Below are 20,565 nucleotides of genomic sequence, written 5' to 3' on the forward strand. Positions count from 1 at the left end.
ATAGTGAAATTGACTTTAAGGACATTTCTTAGTATCCAAAGATATTTGAAAAGCTTACCCTAATTCTTTAATATAAAGTGAAGGTGCTTGTCCACACAATCCATATGCATCTCAACCCATCTATATCCTTATGAAGTATATATGTGACAATTGTTATCAAGAGCATGGATGTACGTGAAGAGACTTTGCTATGCAAAAGTAGGGTTTGTGTAGTAATACCATATGACTTTCCTTACCTTTTTAATTTTAAGTTTATAAAATAAAACATTTAAAATAATTTATAAGAATAAAATATAATTTTCTTGTACTTGCATTAAACTTATGTAGGCAACTCATACAACCAATTTTTTGTATAAACTACTTGAAATTTGATAAATTTTATATCAATTTATAGGATTTGATGCCTTCTAAACATAGTGGTGAGTGTTTTTTTTTGCATCAAGGCACCTTAAGAATCAAGTCATTAACAAAAGAGATGAAAAATACATGCTACCAAATTTTAAAAAAATATATCCATTAGGCATCAAGTTTAGACAAAATAAAAGCCAAACCTTATTTTCTTAGCTACTCTATATGTAATGATGGATTGTAATTTAATTCACCCAAGTCATAAAAATCTATTCTCTCATCAAAGATTCAAATTGAAACCCATATCCAAGCACAAAATATATGAACCAACTATAAACACCAACCTTTTGATAGCACATAGGATTCAATGAGAACCAATTAGAAGCCTAAATCTAGATAAATAAAGAAAGTTATAAATACTAGATCCAAACAACAAATTATGCAGAATATAAATATAGAGTATAGTCCATGAAAAGATTCATTATTTGCAAAGGATTCCATACAAATATATAGACCTCTCAAATGCATGGATCAAGGAGATCATGTTTAGAGGTCACAAGTTTGAGTACTAGTCAATGGATCAATTAACCAAGTCTAATTATGAGGTTAAGAGTTGAATTACCAATTTTAGTGGATTGTTTCATTGAACATGATTAAGACATAGGTGGCCTTGGTTAAAAATAGAAGTGACATCAAACTACTTTCAATCAAGAGCTAATGAGATAGCGATGATATCTATGTATACCAAATCAAGATGTACAAATTTCATTATTAGCTACTTAGTTGAAGAAAATTAATTATTTATCATAAATAATTAATACCCCGAGTAAATTATTAAGTAGATACAATATTAACAATAAGAATAAAGACATTCAAAATGAAGAAAATACTACAAAATGAATATTAATGAAAAAATGATTATTCTTGGAACTTATAATTTGAACCTGTCATTCCAACAAATTATTAAAATGATTTAAAAATATTTATCTCCATATTAAAAAATAAAAATACATAATAATATTAAAATACCTTTTTAAGACATGATAAAAATTGAAAAAAAGATTGGCACGAGGGGACATCCTTTCTCCATCCTTGAAATGCTTGAATCAACCCTAATGATGGGGATGTGTTCAATAGAAGCCTCACTTTTTGTTTTTTATAATCACATAATTTATAAATATTTCAAATTTATTTATTTTATATCTAAATGATTATCAATTTTAAATTATTTTTTAATTGTAAAAATTAAAGTAGGTTCAAACCTCAAGAAAATTTCATAGTCACGAAGGTGTAAAAATTGTCCTACGAGAATAAAATTGGGCAAATATTGGGATACAGAAGCAATGATCGTTACAGAGCAAGAGAGAAAACCGCCAGCCTTTGACAAGAGGGAGACATGATTTTGAAGAAGATTTTAGAGCAGGCTGCACTGAAAGGGGTGGCAGAAGCAAGCGCAAAGATATTTGGTAATGTTTGGAATCCCACAGGTCAGAGATCACCCCATAAAGTCCTTAAGAAGAGGCTCATCGGCGAGGAAATAGCTCGATGGTATCCGCATGATTTTAAAAGGGATGACCCCGTTTGGGTTGCCAGATTAGAAAGAGAGTAAGTAACTGTGACAGCAGTCAAAGTTTCATCTGTATTTAATTGTATCTTCTAAAGCTTAGTTTCCTTCACCATTAACGGCTAAACTGATTACCATAATGGGGAAGTAATGTAAGAACCCCTCAAATTTTGTGGCACACATAAATTAATGGCGTTGAATGGTATATAGATTATTCTCCCTCCTTTCCTTTTCGTGTACATCAGTTGCACATTTGAAAATAATCGCTGTAGTTGTCACACTATCCCCATTATCAGGAAGAAATTTAAGGGTTTTAATTGATGTGCTATTTGTTGCATTGTCTCTGCAACAATACATAACATTAGCTTAGTGTGAGTGCTGTTGGTACTTTAGTTTGATTTGAACCCAATATTATTAGAGCAAATAATTGTGTTTGAGGTTAAATCGTATTCCTTTTGCTCGTGAAAATTTGGGTGATCTGCTCCCAGATATGGTAGCACACATGATGTTTGCACAATCCACCTAGATGAGTTAAAATGCTTCTGGAAATAACTGTGTAAGTTTTTTTCTTCTAGAAATAACCGAGTTAGTATGCATTGTCATATGGTGTAAAGCTTGGGCTACATTTTCAACATTTGTAGCTGGGTTAGGCTTGAGTGTGCGCCTCTTATCACCATAGCCTCGATGTCAACTGTATTGGGAATGGAAGAAAATTGACTTTCTATTGGTTGAATTCTGCTCCTCCATGTCAAATGTGTTGGGGATGAAGAAGGAAATTCTTTCTGCAGGTAGATTTCCATTCCAGTTGGCCAAGACCATTTAGGGCATTAATGCTTCTTGATTGATCAATTGGGGAAGGGCCTTCACAAACTCGGTTGACTTTAGGTCATTTAAGTGCACTTATGAGTCTCACCCATTGCCATTACATACTTCGATCTCTTGGACTTTTAAGGTTAGTAAATTTGAGTTTACACCGGGAAAATGATACCGTGCACAAAAAATGTTTGTGGCAATAACATCTGAGATTGACAAGGGACTTTTGGTGGTTCTTGTAGATGAAGATCCTTCCGCTTTGAAAGAGTTTGTATTGTCATTTGCAGAGCAATCGAATACTTTGCTGTGTATTATGAGAAATATTTATACATAAAAGATATGATGAACCATATATTCACGGGTTCAACAATTAGCTTTAATAAGCTATCAAACAATAACAAAATAACCAATTTTATCTGAATAGATAACAAACTACAACAAACACACTTATATGGGTAAATGATGGAATATCCAACATTCCCTGCTTATTACATCATTTCTTCAAAGTGCTAATAAGAGAACTTTGAAAACTCTCAAACTTCACACATGCAAGAGGCTTGGTGAAGATATCAGCACGTTGTTCCTGTGTAGAGCAGAACTGGAGCTGGATGTTGTTTTGCTGATCATGTTCTCGTATGAAGTGACAGTCAACTTCAATATGCTTGGTCCGTTCATGAAACACTGGATTGCGAACAAGCTTGAGAACACTTTGATTGTCACAATAGAGGACCGTAGGCTGGTTCCGTGGTACTTCCAATCCTTCTAGTATGCGACGTAACCAAACCGCTTCACAAATTGCTGCACTTGCTGCACAATATTTTGCCTCTGTTGAAGAACGAGCAATTGTGGCTTGCTTCTTACTTCCCCAAGAAATAGGTCCTGAATCTAGGAAGAAAACATAACCAGATGTGGACTTTCTATCATCAACTGAACTTGCATATTCTGCATCTGCGTACCTTGTCAAGAAGAATTGATCACTCCATTTATATTCCAAACCATGATCCATTCTACCATGTATATACTTAAGACCCTTTTTACTGCATTCCAATGGGACATTTTTGGTTCTTGCAGGAATCTTGATAAATAATTAATAGCAAAGCTAATGCCTGGTCTAGTATAAGTCAGGTAAATCAAACCTCCAATCATCTGATGGTAGAGAGTTGCATTCACCTGAGAAGATGTATCAAATGTAGATAATTGCAAACCCAATTCCATAGGTGTAGACATGGGTTTGGAGTCCATCATTTTGAATTTCTCAAGTAATGATTTGGCATATTTTCTTTGAGATACAAAGATATGGTAATTTGTTTGCCATACCTCTAAGCCAAGACAATAATGCAATTGCCCGAGATCTATCATATCAAAAGCCTTCTTGAGGTCATTCTTGGTGGCTTCAACCGTTGCTTCTAAGCTGCCTATGATAACTAAATTATCTACATATACATTAACGATCACAATATCCTCCCCTTGATCCTTGAGGTAGAGATTTGGATCATATGGATGCCTATTGAAACCATGCTGTTGCAGATGTTCATCAATTTTAATATACCAGGCTCTAGGAGCATGTTTGAGACCATATAGGGACTTGATAAGCTTGCACACCATTTCTTCTTTACCAGGTGTAACAAATCCCTCTGGTTGGGTCATATAGACCTCTTCCTCAAGGTCTCCATTAAGAAAGACACTTTTTACATCCATTTGATATAGTTTCCAACCAAATTGAGCAGCTAAAGCAAAAATTATTCTAATGGTTTTTATCTTTGCAGTGGGAGCAAAGGTTTCCTCATAGTCTATACCTTCTTTTTGGGCATAACCCTTGGCTACAAGTCTAGCCTTATGTTTATCTATACTACCATGTGCTTTATACTTAGTTTTAAAAATCCATTTACAACCAATAGCTTTCTTACTAGGTGGTAGATCAACAAGCTCCCAAGTGTTGTTTTTTATCAGAGATTGATACTCTACATCCATAGCCTCTTTCCAAGGCTTTGAATCTAGCGTTTCTTGAACATTAGATGGCTCAAAATTTTCAACAACTGAAGTCATTAGTACAAAGTTTACCTCATTGCGAGCCATACTATGAGTCCTTGGATCTAAAGTGGAAGTGTCGGAACTCCATCTAGCTTTGCATCTCGAATGGTACTAGTGTACCACTTCGGTAAAGGTTTTGTGACATTGGTGGGTGTTGATTGATTAAACGTTCCCATCATTTTTACCATCCATGTTGAACATGAGAGCACTGTCTGTAGAAGGTGATGATGTGGGAGGAGACCTTGCATCATTTTTCTCTTCAAAAATTACATCTCTACTAATGTAAATCTTCTTTGTATTGGGATCCATAAGGTGATATGCCTCGGATTCATTACTATATCCTAGAACAATACATTGCAGTGATTTTTCATCTAGCTTCTTCCTCTTTTGTTTAAGAATATGCATATAGGCATTGCATCCAAATACATGAAGATGAGAGATTGAAGGCTTTACCCCTGTCCATGCTTTCTCTGGTGTGATGCCATCAAGGGCTTTGGTTGGTGCACGATTCAAAAGATAAACTATTGTGTGAATAGCTTCAACCCAACATGCATGCTCTAGAATCTTTCAACATGCTTCAGACCATCTCCACGATGATGCGGTTTCTCCATTTTGCAACACCATTTTGTTGAGGTGTGTATGCTGCAGTCAATTGATGCCGAATGCCATTTTCCTTCAAATATGTGGAGAATTCTACACTGGTGTATTCCCTTCCTCGATCTGAGCGAAGGGCACGAATACAGTGATTTGTATCTTTCTCCACCCGAGTGCGAAACTCTTTAAAATAGGAAAGAGCTTCATCTTTATGCTGCAATCAATATACCCACATTTTCCTTGTATGATCATCAACAAAAAGCTGAAAGTACCTATATCCATTGTGACTAGGTGGCATGGGACCGCACAGATCGGTATGTACCAGTTGCAAAGGTTGGCTTGCACAATACTCACTGGGATAGAAGGGTGCTCTGTGTTGTTTTCCAACAATATAGCTAGAACAAATTGCACTTGACTTCTCAATTGAAGGAAGCCCTTTGACTATGTTATTCTTACAAAGTTGTAGCAAATAACTAGTGCTTAAGTGAGTGAATCTACGATGCCAAAGCAATGAAAGATCATTGTTCTTAGTCATTAGGGCTTGATTATTAGCAATAGTATCAAGCTTAAACATTCTACCAACCTCAGTAGCACTAGCAACAATCTTTGCATTTTTAGACTTATCTTTGTTAAGACAAACCTTTTTATCCTTAGTTGAATCAAATTCAATCCTAAGATTATGATCAAGAAACTAGTTAACAGAAAGAAGATTTTTGGTAAGTCTTGGCACGTACAAAACATTAGTAATCCTACAACAATTAATGCTAAACTTCAAAGAGATGTCACCGATACCTTTGATGTCTTGGGTGGTATCATCTCCAAGAGTTATTGTATTGTGATGGGGTTTCAATGTGTGAAACCACTCCTTCTGTCCAGTCATGTGCTTTGTAGCACCTAAGTGCACATACCATATAGAGGTGTATTGTGAACCGTCTTCTGAAGTGTGAGCTAATAGCACGTATACCTCGTCTGGAGAATCATCTCCTTCAACAACATTGCTTTGTTGCCTTTGTTTGTTCTTCTGCTCCCCCATTGCGGTTTGCCACCTTGAAAGGGCTTCTTTGGATGTGTTTTGTTGGATGATCTTTGTTGAAGGAGTTGTACCAACAATTCTTCACGTCATGTCCAACTTTGTCACAGATTGGACACTGCTTCTGAGGTTTGGATGAGTTACCAGATTTGGGAGGCCCACTGAATTGCTTCATAGGCTTCTTGCCTTTATGACATGTAGTCATGGCATGATCATCTTGATCATGTTCCTGGCTGATAGATTCTTCTTTTTGGAGAAGATTCACCAACTTCGCAAAAGTGGGTGGTCTCAGTGACATTCAAAGTCGTCACAAAGACTTTATATTTGGGAGGCAATGCCAATAGAACAATAGGTACCAAAAACGCATCCTCAGTCTTTTCTCCCAATGCTTGTAAGGAAGCTCTCAATTTTGCAATCCTTTTGAGAAAGGATTTCAATTGTTCTCCATTCTTCATCTTTAGGTTGTGTAGTTAACTCTGCAAATTCAGGATCTGATTTTGATTCTTCACCTCATACGCCGTCTTAAATTTGTCCTATGCATCTTTGGCTGTGGACGAGTCACGGATAAAGGGCTGAACATCATCAAACACACTAAATAAAATGATCAATTTTGCTTTTCTATCGGCTTGATCAAATTTCTTTTGTTCATCAGCATCTGTCTTGTGGCGCGTTGTGGTACCGCTCACCACATCCCAAACTTCTTCAAACTCGAGTTGAGTTTTGAGTTTGGTCTTCCATGTAGAATAATTGTTGCTGTGGAGCAGCTGGGAATTTGGAGGAAGAAATTTTGGAGAATTAGTTGCCATTGTTAACTAGGGATTGATGCTATTTTGTCTAATTTCTCTTCACTTAGATGAACAATTGAATATAGAAAAACAAAAGTAACATCTTATCTGAGATGAAATATTTCATTCTAAAGCTTTCCTCAATTGAATTTAAATGAGACGGATGACAAAAAGTAAAAATCATTGTGCCTGTAGCTAAATAATTTACCAAGCTTATATCAAAACTTCTGCATCTTTGGAAGCACCAAGCTACTCAAGTGCACCATGTAAACTCGTGTCTCTTAGCTACACAAAAAAAAGAAAAATACTTTCTACCACATTATATCCTCACAATAGCCTCATTACATCACACCCCCATCGAGTATCTCAACAAACATCAACACACGAAGGAATTTGAGTACCTCAAACTTTCGAATTCATGGCAGAACCAATTCTTTTTAGTAGCTTAGGATATCTGGTTGCTCCAGAGCGAATACCGTGAGGGATGTTGTATACCTGTGTTGAATCTCACGCCTTTTAAGCCTTATGCATTCCATGCCTCTACGTTTTTCTTCAAATCTCAACAACATGCTCTGATCAAGCCACTGACACCGTGCCAAGGTATTAGAAGAACCAAGAACTCATTCGCCTGCTAATGGAGAGTCTAATCAATATGAACTCTGATCAGCAAATCACAGCATGGGAAGGATGATGACTGGGTCAATGGAAGGCAACGCAAGGCAGATCACAGAATGAAACCTGACTTGATCTCCTCAAAACAGCCTTGCAAATGAAATCACCTACTCAAATACAGACCTATAACAAAATTATATTTGCTAACCAGATGATAGGCAGGTCCTCTCAAGGCATACGACACCAATAGACAAAAGCCAATGATGTCCACAGCAACAAAAACAATGCTCGATCAGAAACAAATACTTCCCCGACCAGATCGAATTACACAATGAAACTTCATAGTCCTGGCTGGAAAAATCTATCCCACGGTATTCACCTGGTCTGATACCATATTGTCATTTGCAGAGCAATCAAACACTTTGCTGTGTATTATGAGAAATATTTATACATAAAAGATATGACGAACCGTGTATTCATGGGTTTAACAATTAGCATTAATAAGCTATCAAACAATAACAAAATAACCAATGTTATCTAAATAGATGGCAATCTACAACAAACACACTTATACGGGTAAATGATAGAATATCCAACAGTTTGAACAGATTCTGCTAGAAGGTACAAGCAATTATAAATAAAGATAATTCGTAAGAGATCTTGTGATCTTGGAAGTGCTGGTTTTGGGTGGTCAAAGTATGCATGTGGTAGTAGAAATCACAAATTCTTTGAGTTTGGTTACCAGTTTTAATTTTTCCATACATGTATCTTAAATGCCAGGGAAAGGCTTAACAATGGGAATTAGATGTGCGAAAGAGTTAACACCAAATTGTGGGGTCCAATTCATAAACACTCCCTTTGAGTTGGTTTTCTTTCAAAGGACAGGAATGCAACTTACAGAAATGTCAAGACTACAGATCTTGATTTTTGGGAGACTGTTTACAAATCTATGGGAATAACATTATTTGCATGGGTATAGTTGTTTCAGATATTCAGAATTTCTTTTAACACTTCACAAGCTGCCCCATTTCTAAAAACTCAATCTTTATGAGGCTGTGAAATTATGCTCATGGGTTCCAACATGGATATTGTTGCCTAATAAAAGAAAGCCATCATTGTGCCAAAGTTATCAAATCATGATTCCTCACTTGTTCTGGACATACAATGTTTATTCATTGTCTCTAACATATTTCTTGAATTGTCCATCATTTGGAATTACCTCTTGATCATGTTGGATACTAAACGCCATTGTTAAATAGTGTTCCATATAAAAACAAACATATGGTGAAATGATTATTAGCTGAATCTCTATACAGCTTATGCTGATGTAGAATAAAACAATTTACCATTCCTGGGATAACAGACCTTTTACTTTAAAACTATTCTTCCCAACACCACCATAACTCACAGTTGGTTGTGGGGGCTAGGGTCTCCCATGGAAGCCACAAATATTCTTCAACACTTTTATTCCAATGCTTTACATAGACCTCCAGTGGTTGCTAATCAATTTTGAGCAGATTCTCTAGACAGGTTCAGACCCGCATTATCAAGGCTAGGATTGTTGCTTAAAGATTTCTCTCAGGTTTGTGATTCTCTCCTCTAGTTATCTAGTATGTCAATTTAGGATTTGACCTTTAAAAGACAAGCTCACTACCTAATAATTTTAAAGACACGAGTATGTTTGGAACTTGAGTCGCAACTTTGTTATTTATAATTTCATTTTTGATTGATGAAAGATAGGGGCATCTAATGGGTCTGCCACAGCGTGTACATATATGACCTTGGCAGTACTGCAGGCAACCTGCTTCCTTAAACTGAGAGAGTCTAACTATTTATATATGTAATTGCATTGTTGCTACAGTTGTGATGCATACAGATTTGCTCCTTGGCATTAGATATATTCATTGTTACTAACTTACTAATGTGTGCAAATACATTTCAAACATGTGTTTAACTATTTTTAACCTAGTTTTGAGGACGGGGACTGTAGGGTTTGGCAAAGGGGATGGCTATATAAAAAATAGGGAAAATGAAATATTCATATGATTACATTGATGAGGCATTCATCACATTCATTATAGAATCATTATTACACAACTTTAGAGTTGGATTGAGAGTTCACATGAGAGTCTAACAAATTAACAAATGTCAAAATCAAAATTTAATTGCTTCCATAATTCATAAACTCATGTGATACTAATAATTCATTATGTTAAAATGATTGGAGGCTTTAAATTGTGTATTTCTCTGCTGGGCTGAAATGTTTTTGAAACTCATTTGTAATTACGATTGATGAAGTTATAGCATATGCACATAGATTCATTTTGTCATTTCAACAGATTCAAAAGCTGTACATGCTTGCTTACTTATGTCAATAATGCAATTTTTAGCAGCTTTCATACATATTTTGCCTGCTGTTATGGTTATTGATTCCTTTCGTTACAAACAGCTTCCCACTCCTCAAACAACAAAGCTATTATCTTCTTGACATCTGCTAGTCTGTCCCAGGCAGCTTGCCATTCACCACTCATTGGATGTGAAGATCCCAGGAGAAAGGCTTTGATACAGTGTCAAAATCAACTACATGACATAAACATAATAGCCTATCGGTTGACTAAGATTGTAAAAGTAAAATCTGAAACACAAGCAACAGTACAAAGTCTTTGAGATTTGAAAGCGAGTTAGAATGATATATCAGGTGAGGGGACACAGTATATAAAAATCACCAGGCCTCAATTCCAAATTAATTAGAAGATATCCTCAAAGTTCTAGCTTGTTTTAAATGCAAATCATTACTGTACAATTGCAGGCTCAAGCTCAAGAACGATTTTATTGGACGTCAAATCAGTATAACAATAGATTAAAGTGAGGGTGAAACAGGAATAAAAAGGGAAATAACATCCTCACAAAAATCCAATCTCTAACTGATAATAAAGTTCACACCTCAAATCGGATCTGGAATGTGAAATTATGGCAGCAGTAAACTTTGAGCTTTATCTTGGACGTGACATCTAAGACTTGTAATGGGGTCATCCTCACAAAAATCCAATCTCTAACTGATAATAAAGTTCACACCTCAAATCGGATCTGGAATGTGAAATTATGGCAGCAGTAAACTTTGAGCTTTATCTTGGACGTGACATCTAAGACTTGTAATGGGGTCATTGCACTTAGGATTTCATCATACTGAAGTTTTACTTAATATGCTAAAAATAAGACTTAAACTACTTACTAGTCGAATGAACACTTAGTAGTGTTAATGTGATAGCGATGGTCAGAATCTTTGTGAGCCGACATAGACTATTAAATTGTCTAATTGGCCTTAGACAATTTAATTGTATCGATTTGCTTCTATTTGTTTAATATTCCGATCATGTGTAAACTGCCACCCTTGGGTTATAAGACACATTTAATTAAGACGTGTTTGTACTAAACCGATTAAGATGTGAATCGGTTCTATTATGAGGCGTGTTGATTAGAAGCCGACTTGTGGAGAAGTTGTGATGGTTGAAGGTATCTATGTCTGGGTATATATATGTGTGTTGCATTTGTCTCTCAAAGGATTGATTCAACATATACATCCAGATCGAATTAAACACATCAAGCAAATTGAAGTATTCATTCTACTGCAGTTCATGTCAATCAATTAGACAGCAGAAACATATGTAGTGTGCTCGGGGGTGACGATAGCAGTTTATCGTCTATGGTTGGGAAGCCAATAGATCCGAGTGATTGGCTGTGGTTAATCGAGCACAACCAGTCAACATGGTATCAGAGCAGGTTTGGTTGGTTGCAGGCTTTTATTGACTGGTTTCTAGATCATGGCACCCCCTGTGTGTGGCAAATCATTCCCAGCAACATTTGCAAATTTGTGGCACCCCGTGTGTGGCAAATCATTCCCAGCAACATTTGCAAATTTGTGGCACCTCGTGTGGCCATACGCACGACATTAACCTGCCGCCTCACCATTGCCATTAGCGGCACCCTCGACCTGCAACTTCACTCAGCATTCTCGGCTCCCCCAGTGCACTCACGCAGGCACATTGTCTGCAACCATGCTTCAACATTGTGGCAGATTGGTGGACGTGCACCCACAATGCATCCACATACGTAAAATGCTTAGAAGCGGGGGGTCGATTTGAGCGCGGACGCCCAGGCATTGGTCGTGGCGGTTGAGGTATTTGGCCTAGCAATGCAACAATCAAAGGCTTTGTATTTCAGATCACACAAAGTGCAGAGGAAATTGGCCCAATAGCACTCCACTTGGTGAACAAGGGTTGTCAAGAAGCGTGCTGCTCGCACACAGGCAGAGCAATTGGCAACTTGCAGTGCGCAGGTTGCACCCTTAAACACCATCGTTGATGACCAAGGACCGAGAACCAGGTGAGTGCTGATGTTTTTATGGAGCGAGGAGTGCGCCATTGGCTCGGCTCTAGTGGCGTAGCCTGGTGGAGTAGTTTGGACCAAGCACCAGCATGACCAACGTTGGAGCGACCAAATTATCTGTCCTTCCCTCTGGTTGTTTGATAGCCTACATGCTATTCCCGTGAGCAGAAGCGTGATCAATGTGGAGCGGCAAATTATCCATCTCTTTCTTCTTCGCAACAGTCGCTAATTCCTATAGACTGGACAACATCACAGAAGTGGAATGAGATTAAGGATCTGTTTGAGGAGTGGCAGAGAACGCTGAATAAGAGTTGCTGGATCTGGTTGCACAGATGGAAGTGGACTACGATGGCCTCATCCCTAACACTGCCTCCTTCAACTTGGTGCTTAAGGCCATGTACCAGTCCCGTGAGCTCCTGGCCGTTGTCAAGCTGATTGATCGTTCCATAACTAGTTCATATAAGTTCACGTTCATGTTGGATGGATTGGAAATGGAGTTCTGGAAAATCCTACTTCAACTATAAAAAAAACAAAAAAAAACAAAGGACACGTATAATTAGTTTTTAATGCAATTGCCCCTTGGTTGAATAAGCAGTAGCAAATCAAGGAACACTGTCACTGAGTTTTCTGCACACAGGCAGACTAGTCCAGATTTTGAATTTGATAGACGTAACAGTAGCATAGTTAGCTATAACAGTGAGGAGGAGAATGTTGTAGTGTACTGAAGTCCTAGCAGGTCGTTACTATCTTACCACCGTAGTGTTGAGCGCCAACCAGTTAGTTTGGAAATCACTGCAGAGAGGATATAAGATGGATCGTGAGCAGATGGAAAGACCAGATAGCGAGGCCAGCGCCCCATCAAGAGATGCTAAGAGACCCTGTACTGATCAACAGCCGCAACCGGGCCCTAGTGACAAGATCGTAGTTCGGACAATAGTTCCCGCAGAGAAGAAGGTCATCCCTTCTATCTTTATTCGATAGGAATCCAATGTCGCTGAAGTTGGGAATAAAGAGCTTGAATTCAGTCTTCAAGAAGTAGGAAAGCTAGGTCACAAATATTACCATGATCAGATTTCTGCGAAGCCCACATACATTGAGCTTAACCTGAACGGATTAAGAGGAATGATGATGTTGACTCTTGAGGTTGAATTTATTGAGAGAATGATTGCTATGGGATCCTGCCTCAAGCTGAGATAGATGCGTGAGCCCGCGCTTGGTCTGAAACACTTGTTAATAGTGCCATGACATTAATTTATCCGAAGCTTCAACATTTACACAGATATTACCCCCGTCAGCTGAACAGATTTCTCGCTCAGGTGCGAGTAGCAGGTGACATTGAGTTACCTACTCCTTACGCCCACTGCATACAACAACTTGGTTTTGTGGAGTTCAAGGACCTTCCTTATGAAAGAAGAATCCTACCGACGTACTCTGATCAGACGCCAAACTTTGGGAGATATCCCAATACACTTTGGAGTCACGTTGACCATAGCCGTACTGTACATGCAGTCAAAGTGTTAGGTGTCCCTTTGGTAAAGGTGGACATCAAGGTGAAGAAAGGTTCAACTTGGTGGTTGTACCGACAAGTCCCGACAAGAAATTCAATCCGCTTGGCTTGCCCTCTTCCAGAGACGAACTTCACCCAAGAAGGTGCTGTCTTGCATAGCTTGTTCATTGATGGACTTGCTACAGTGACTGTAAATCGGATAGCTGATCTCAATCCTTTAGGCGACGATAATTATGGAATTAGGATGTGAAATCTGCCTCCCGGTATAACCCGGAGCTCTTTCAAAGTATGTTGTAAGGATTCAGAGACAATGTGGTTACCCTAGAAATTTAGAGTTTTGAATTGACTCTTATTTTGAAGACAATGGTGCATCGATAAAGAACAGTTCAGACATTTATTTCATTTGGAAGATACGCTTTTGGGTTGACAGGTCAAGGATTAAAGCTATAAGATGTTACCCTGTTTCATCTACATGTTACTCTGTTGCTAATTTGGGAGGATGTGTGTCAGCATGTGTGATATTTGGGACTGCATTGGAAGATGTTATAAGATGTTTTAGGTCCTTTCTATCTCTTGGATTGGATCGCTTTCACCGCAATGTTGTTTCTAGGCCAACCTAGTGGATCATTCTTTGTTTCCTATTCTGGCCTACCCAATTGGAGTTTTGTGATGACACAGATGGTATATATAGAAGATTATTTCATTTGCAATGTGTGTGTATTAGAGTGGATTGTGGAAGATGCGAAAGTAAAGCAGTAAGAGTGTGTGGTGAAAGTATTGGAGCTTAATTGCCAAATGGTTGCTTGAGGCAGTGAGTCAAGAGTAGCTACATTTCAGGGAGATTGCTGGATGCAGTAATGCTGAAGGTTTATTCATTGTAATACATATTCTCATGTCTCCTGCTCAAAGATAGTGAGTCTCCCTAGGAGGTCCTTTGTATCTTGCCCTAAGATAGTGAACCTTAGTTGCACGTCTTTTCTGGGTGCAGTGAGCCCTAAAACAAATATTGTAATACTTGTTCTAATAGTGTGAGTTAGCTCTCACGGTGGTTTTTCCCTTCTTTGTTTTTTCACATAAATCTGGTGTTCTCTTCTGTATGTGCGTTCTTTGCTGCTGATCAGATTAAGTATTTTGGATTCTGAATTGTGCTATGAAATTTTAAGTTTTGTTCGAGACTAATTCACCCCTCCTAGCTCTCAATCTTGGGGCGTGTTCAACATTCTATTGTGCTTTATTGAGTGGATGGAGTATGGGCCCAGATTCCTCTTAGATGCAATTGGACTAGCAACCTATTAGGACAATACTATAGACTTGAGAGATATAAAATTTAAGTTTAAATTATTAAATTAAAATATAAATACAACTTAAAAGATAAAAGTTTTATTTACAAAACTTACCTGCGATAAAATTTTGATCGCAAGAGGTTGTAGGTGCGTGTATGTTTCACCATGAAAGTACCACCAACTATGAGCATCAACCATATGTGTCTTGAAGAGCATCAAGAACACAGTCATTGGAGCATGCAAAACCCATGAACAACCCAAAATGGATTTTTATCCACTTTATAGTCTTGCTGTGCTGGTGCAGACTTCCCATATGATTGGTACAATCCTTACAAAGTCTGAAATCTGTTATATAGTCTCTAGTTCTACTGTGTGTTGCCCAATATACCCAAATTGCAGTTTAAATAATCTTATATTTCCTCCTCAAACTGCCATGTTCCCCTCCTAATAAGCTGCTCAGGTCCTAGTTGAATGGGCAACCAGGGTTATCAAAGCACACAATAATCTTAAACTCAAGTGATATTTCCTTAGAAGGAATCACTTCCCTCTTTGACTTCATGTCCCCCTTGTCTCTTCCAAAATAGGCCACGATTCACCATGTTACCGAAATTTATGTGGGGTGGCCTACCAATAAATATTAAAATATTTCATTAGAAAGCTGGGTGGCCAGCAAGGACGTGCCAGAAGTTGCACCCCAAATGGTACAACCAGAGAATAGCAACACAATCTCCACATAATTTATTATTTGTTCATAAAAATTTCCATAAATTTTTGTTCTTTCAACCTCCGCGAAAAAACAACATAAAAGATTTAAAAGATATTTAATATTCTAACCCAAACCCTTCAATCTCCATGTGTTCAACACACCTGTGAATGTTGCTTGAATCCACCACTACATTGACTAGGAAGAAATCCTTCTCAAAGCTAATTACTTTTAGGGTTTTTGTCCCAAGGTTTCGAGTTGAACACAATGTCTAAAACTTCACACCAAAAGATGAATTTGCCAAAAGAGGTGTACTTTTCCTTTGCAATCCCCTTTTATATGACTTTTCCCAACTTTTGAGAAGTTTTTACTGTATTTCTCATCTAGTGACCTTTTTAATTTTTAATTTACTTTTGGGCCCCGAAATAAGTCACTTTATAATTAAATGTTCAAATTTATAAAAATAATTAATTAAATATAATTTGCCCATAGAATTTAAGCCAACTTAATTTAAATAATTAAATATTCCCTTACAAGCATCCTGGTTAGCCTATGAGAATCAAATAGGATAAGGGTCTTCACCGAACATTCACTCTTAAGAAGGGGACATTACGGTTAGTTTGGAATATGTTAGAACTGACTATTAATCATTGAGTTAACTAGGTTTGTTTATTATGGTTTTGTTATCCTCGATTTTTGTATTACGGAAATCAAGGGTACCCCACAAATTTTTGCCCATTTGTGGTTTCTTTGTTCTATGCACGCTTTACGAGACATTTTGTTGTCGTAAGTGTGTTTGTTTTTCACCTTATATCTCCTTTTTCACTTATGTGAAATTGTGGTGCATTTACACTAAGTGTGCCTTTTAGGGTGCAAATCTGGTTTACAAACTCAATTTACACCTCTTTCACTTGTTTTGCCCTTGCGGGTGCAAATCGGGTTTGTAAACCCAATTTACAGTTTGTAGGTGCAAATTGGGTTTATAAACCTGATTTGCACGTATTTAATATACTTCAGTTATTAATTGCTCGATTGAGTAATTCGAATAGGAGTCTTTTTGTTCAATTTTTTATATCTCCCTTTATCATTTCATTTTTGCATTTAGTTCATTTTGGTCTTGTTTAAAGCCGAGAGAGGAAGACTTCATCGAATTTTTATCCGGGTGTGTTTCTTCCTGATTTTTAGGGTTTTAGAAACCCTTTCTTTTAATTTTGATGCTTTCTTTAGATCGAGTTCAGTGATGTCGTCCGAGTCAGTAGTCTTGGGCAACATCCTTTTTTATTGGCAGTTTATTTCATTTTATGTCAAACCCAGAGTGGTGGTGGCGGGGCCGTAGGCCCGTCACAAACCACATTGTGGTGTGTGGCAGGTTTGCGATCTCGCCCCACACCTTGTTCTTTCCCTACATATTTTTCTTTGTGCATTATCATCAAGTGGTGGTGGCGAGGCCGTAGGCCCATCACACACCACGCCATGGCGTGTGGCGGGTCTGCGACCTCGACCACCACCATTCTTTTTCCTTGTTTACTTTGCCAAATATGTGGTGGTGGCGGGGCCATAGGCCCATCACACACCACGATGGGTCTGCGATCTCGACCACCACCACTGCTATTGTTCTGTTGCAATTATTGTTGAGCTTGGTCCTTGGCGGGGTTAACAACCCGCCATACACCAAACATGGTGTTCGGCGGGTTTGTAACCCCGCCAGGCACCTACTGGTCTTCCTTTTTTCCTTGAGGTATTCAATGGGTTTTTATGCCCGCCCTCCACTTCATTTACACTTTTATTTCTGTTGGTGTTTGGCGGGTTTGTAACCCTACCCAACACCTATTTTGCATTTATACTTTAAACCCGAATTACACCAGAGTTTTTTTTTCCCAAGTGTAATTCGAGTTCCTAAACCGGAATTACACCTTAATCCACACTTTTTCTCAGGTGAATTTTTCAAGTTTATAAACTTGAAATTCACTTATCGCACACACGTAAATTGAAGATTTTATATCCAATTTACTTCAGAGATTTCAAAATTTCAAGAGGGTTTTGGAAACCCTAATGGCCTAAAATACACCATTTTCTGAAGTTCAAATCAGATGAATAAAAATGTATCATTATAACACTAACGATTTTTCTTTTCTCAGTGTTATTATTATATCAATGATAGAAGCTTCTCCAAGTAAAAGGGCCATGAAGTTCAAGAAACAAGACCCCCATTCGGTCTTTCCGCCTTCTTCAGTCAACTCGAACATTGATCATATAAGAGATATGGAGATAGGTCATGTTGACCTAGCTGAGTTTCTCAAGAGGATTAAGAATCCATCTTCATATCGTGACTTGGAAGCTGTTATCAACAGTGGAATTCATTTAGTTGCTGCTTTTCCAATGTCCGCACAAGACCCTGAATTTGTTATGGCAGCTGCAAATCACTTTGAGCCTTCAAGCAAAAGTGTCAAAGATACCAATGGCAAGAAACTAATTAGGCTTGATGAGGATTTCTTCGACACTATTTTCAAGTGTCCCAGTATTGAGAAATATTGAGATATCACTATTTAATCAGCTCTGGCCTACTTTGATAGGAATTCTGACAAGTGGAGAAAAATATGAACGACAACTAGTTGAAAACCCCGAGGCCTACCATAGCAAGATGGCCAGAAGCTCTTCTTAGGTGTGACGCCATTGAAGAAGTCAATGATTTGATAACCCTTTTGAGCAGAGTTAAAGGACTTCCCACCTCCAATACCTTCTGCAAGTGGATGTATCAATACATCCATGTGATTAGGCAGAATAGATGTATCAATACATCCATGTGATTAGGCAGAATAAGGAGAAAATTTTATGGGAAAACAGGTCAGTGATGCTATCTGTGAGCAGCTCACTAAGGTGCCTACTGCACTCAATTTCTACATGACCTCATTCTTGGCGTATGCTGCGGCTTCCATGAGACACTTTCCAAGACTATCTACATCTGGAGACAAAAGGGAGATTGAGGTACATAAGTATTACTCTCAATTGGTTCTTCAAAATAGCTTTAGTCATTTTCGGAGAGTCAACGATGCCTTCTTTGGGTATCATATGTGTATGCTCAATAAGGATTTATATAATAAGAGAGTGTCTGATCATGCTTGGGAGGTGGTTAATCAATATGGTTGCTTGTATCTACAATTTCCAACTTTCACATACCTTAGGGTTGGATGCTTCAATGGCGAGCCTTTCATGCTCCCAAGATATCCTTCTGATAAAATTGTGTTGATGGAGCTAGCTCGTCAAATGGTGGCAATTCATGTGGTCTAGTCCGGTTCTCATAAGACAGGTCTGAAGTTTTCTCTAACCATTGGTAGATATTCCATTACTTCCATTTTCAAAGCCAGAGCCATGGAGGAGGAGATGAGAAGAGTTACTATGAGGTTCTTCAAAGCTAGGAAGGACTTTGACTACAAAGGAATGAGAAATAAGCTGAAAAAGGCCTATGTTCATGTGCATCGCATTGAAGATGTGTGGGCTGATTGTAGAACTGAGCATGATATAAGGAAACTTGAATATTGCCGGTTGATAGTTGATCAAATCAGGGTGTTTGATCTCGCTGATATTCCAGATGACTTTGAGGATGATTGCAATATCTTGGACTCTACCTATGTTGACAATAAAGTTTCCTCTACTCCTTTGCCTCTCATTCAATGATCGCAAAAGGAGTGTACTTCTATCAGAGAGCAGTTTCGAAGTATTCTCGCGAATACAAATATGTGGGTCTCAAGCAAGGGTATTCCATTGAAACCTTTCTCCTCTAGTTTCGAGGATGACACTGCTGGTCCAATGGAAAGGAGGTCTGAAATTAGGACCAAGAACAAACAAGATTCTACCACTTCAGCCAAGGCTCCTAAGTTGAAATTAAGAAGGGGAAAACTCAAGGAGAGACTTCAACTTCTTATGTTCATGAGACACAGGAGCTCGAGGGTGAGCACCTTGATGAACCAATTGATATAGATCAGTTGGAAGGAGATTAAGAAGAAGATCAGGAACAAGGAGAATTGATGAGGAGTTACCACAAGCTGATAAGTCCTTACCCTAGGTATCTCTATCCTCACCTACATTACAAGTTCCTATCTTTGCTTCTGAACTTGAACCTCTTGTGGTTACTTGCACTTCCCCCACAAATGTTATTCATGTATCTTCCACTAGAGCTAGTGAGTCCACTCTAGATACTCCTCAGGACAACATTGAGAATGTCTTCTCTGTTTTTCCCACATTGTCTGAAGTATCTGCAACTATGATGGATGATTTTGACAAATTCATGAATGAGTCGGCTCCTAGGTCCAATGAATCATCTCTTGAAAATCCTCTCCATGTTGTTACCACGACTTCTCCTCTTGTAACCACCACCGTTCAAGATTCTATCAATCCCTCTTAGGAGGTGGTAGCAGGTGAGGATGATGATTTGACTTTACCACCTTGGTTGATGGCAAATGCACCCAAGAGAAAGAAGCAGGCAGTGTTGCTTGATGATTTTGATTTCAATCAACTTGTTTCTATCAAACCCAAGACTGTCAAGAAAGCCAAAACTTTGTCAAGGGTAAAAGTTGATAAAATAAGAACAAGTATGCTGAGATTGCAATTCCTCCCCCCGATGCAGTTATTGGACAGGTCCAGGACTCGGACTATGTTATTCAAAGGATTGATCTAGGGAAGCAAACTCACGATTCTGTGGCATATGATGCTCAATCAGCCTTCTTAGTTTCCAGGTATGATGAGGATAAGTTCAAGAAAGATCAACTCAGGGCATGAATTGAGCAACTTACCTCAATTCTTATCAAAATGACCAAATCCTCAGAAACTATTGAACTAGTAGCCTCATCTTTGGATGAGAAAGTTGTCAAAAGAGCTGAGCAAGCTGCATCAAGGAGCAAAGCTGTAGGGG

At 38.2% G+C, this 20,565-nt stretch overlaps 1 protein-coding gene across 1 annotated transcript in view; it reads left to right on the forward strand.

Annotated features, from left to right (window-relative positions):
* Positions 1 to 1,618: 1,618 nt before the first annotated feature.
* The window catches only part of LOC131048280 (small ribosomal subunit protein mS33), a 32,312-nt gene continuing 13,365 nt past the window's right edge, over positions 1,619 to 20,565 (forward strand). Inside the window, exon 1 of the mRNA XM_057982172.2 lies at positions 1,619 to 1,953. Coding sequence (XP_057838155.1) covers positions 1,745 to 1,953 — 209 coding nt within the window. The 5' untranslated portion in view covers positions 1,619 to 1,744. The remainder of the gene's footprint in view (positions 1,954 to 20,565) is intronic.

The sequence above is a fragment of the Cryptomeria japonica genome, chromosome 9 (assembly GCF_030272615.1).
Source record: "Cryptomeria japonica chromosome 9, Sugi_1.0, whole genome shotgun sequence".
NCBI lineage: Eukaryota > Viridiplantae > Streptophyta > Pinopsida > Cupressales > Cupressaceae > Cryptomeria > Cryptomeria japonica.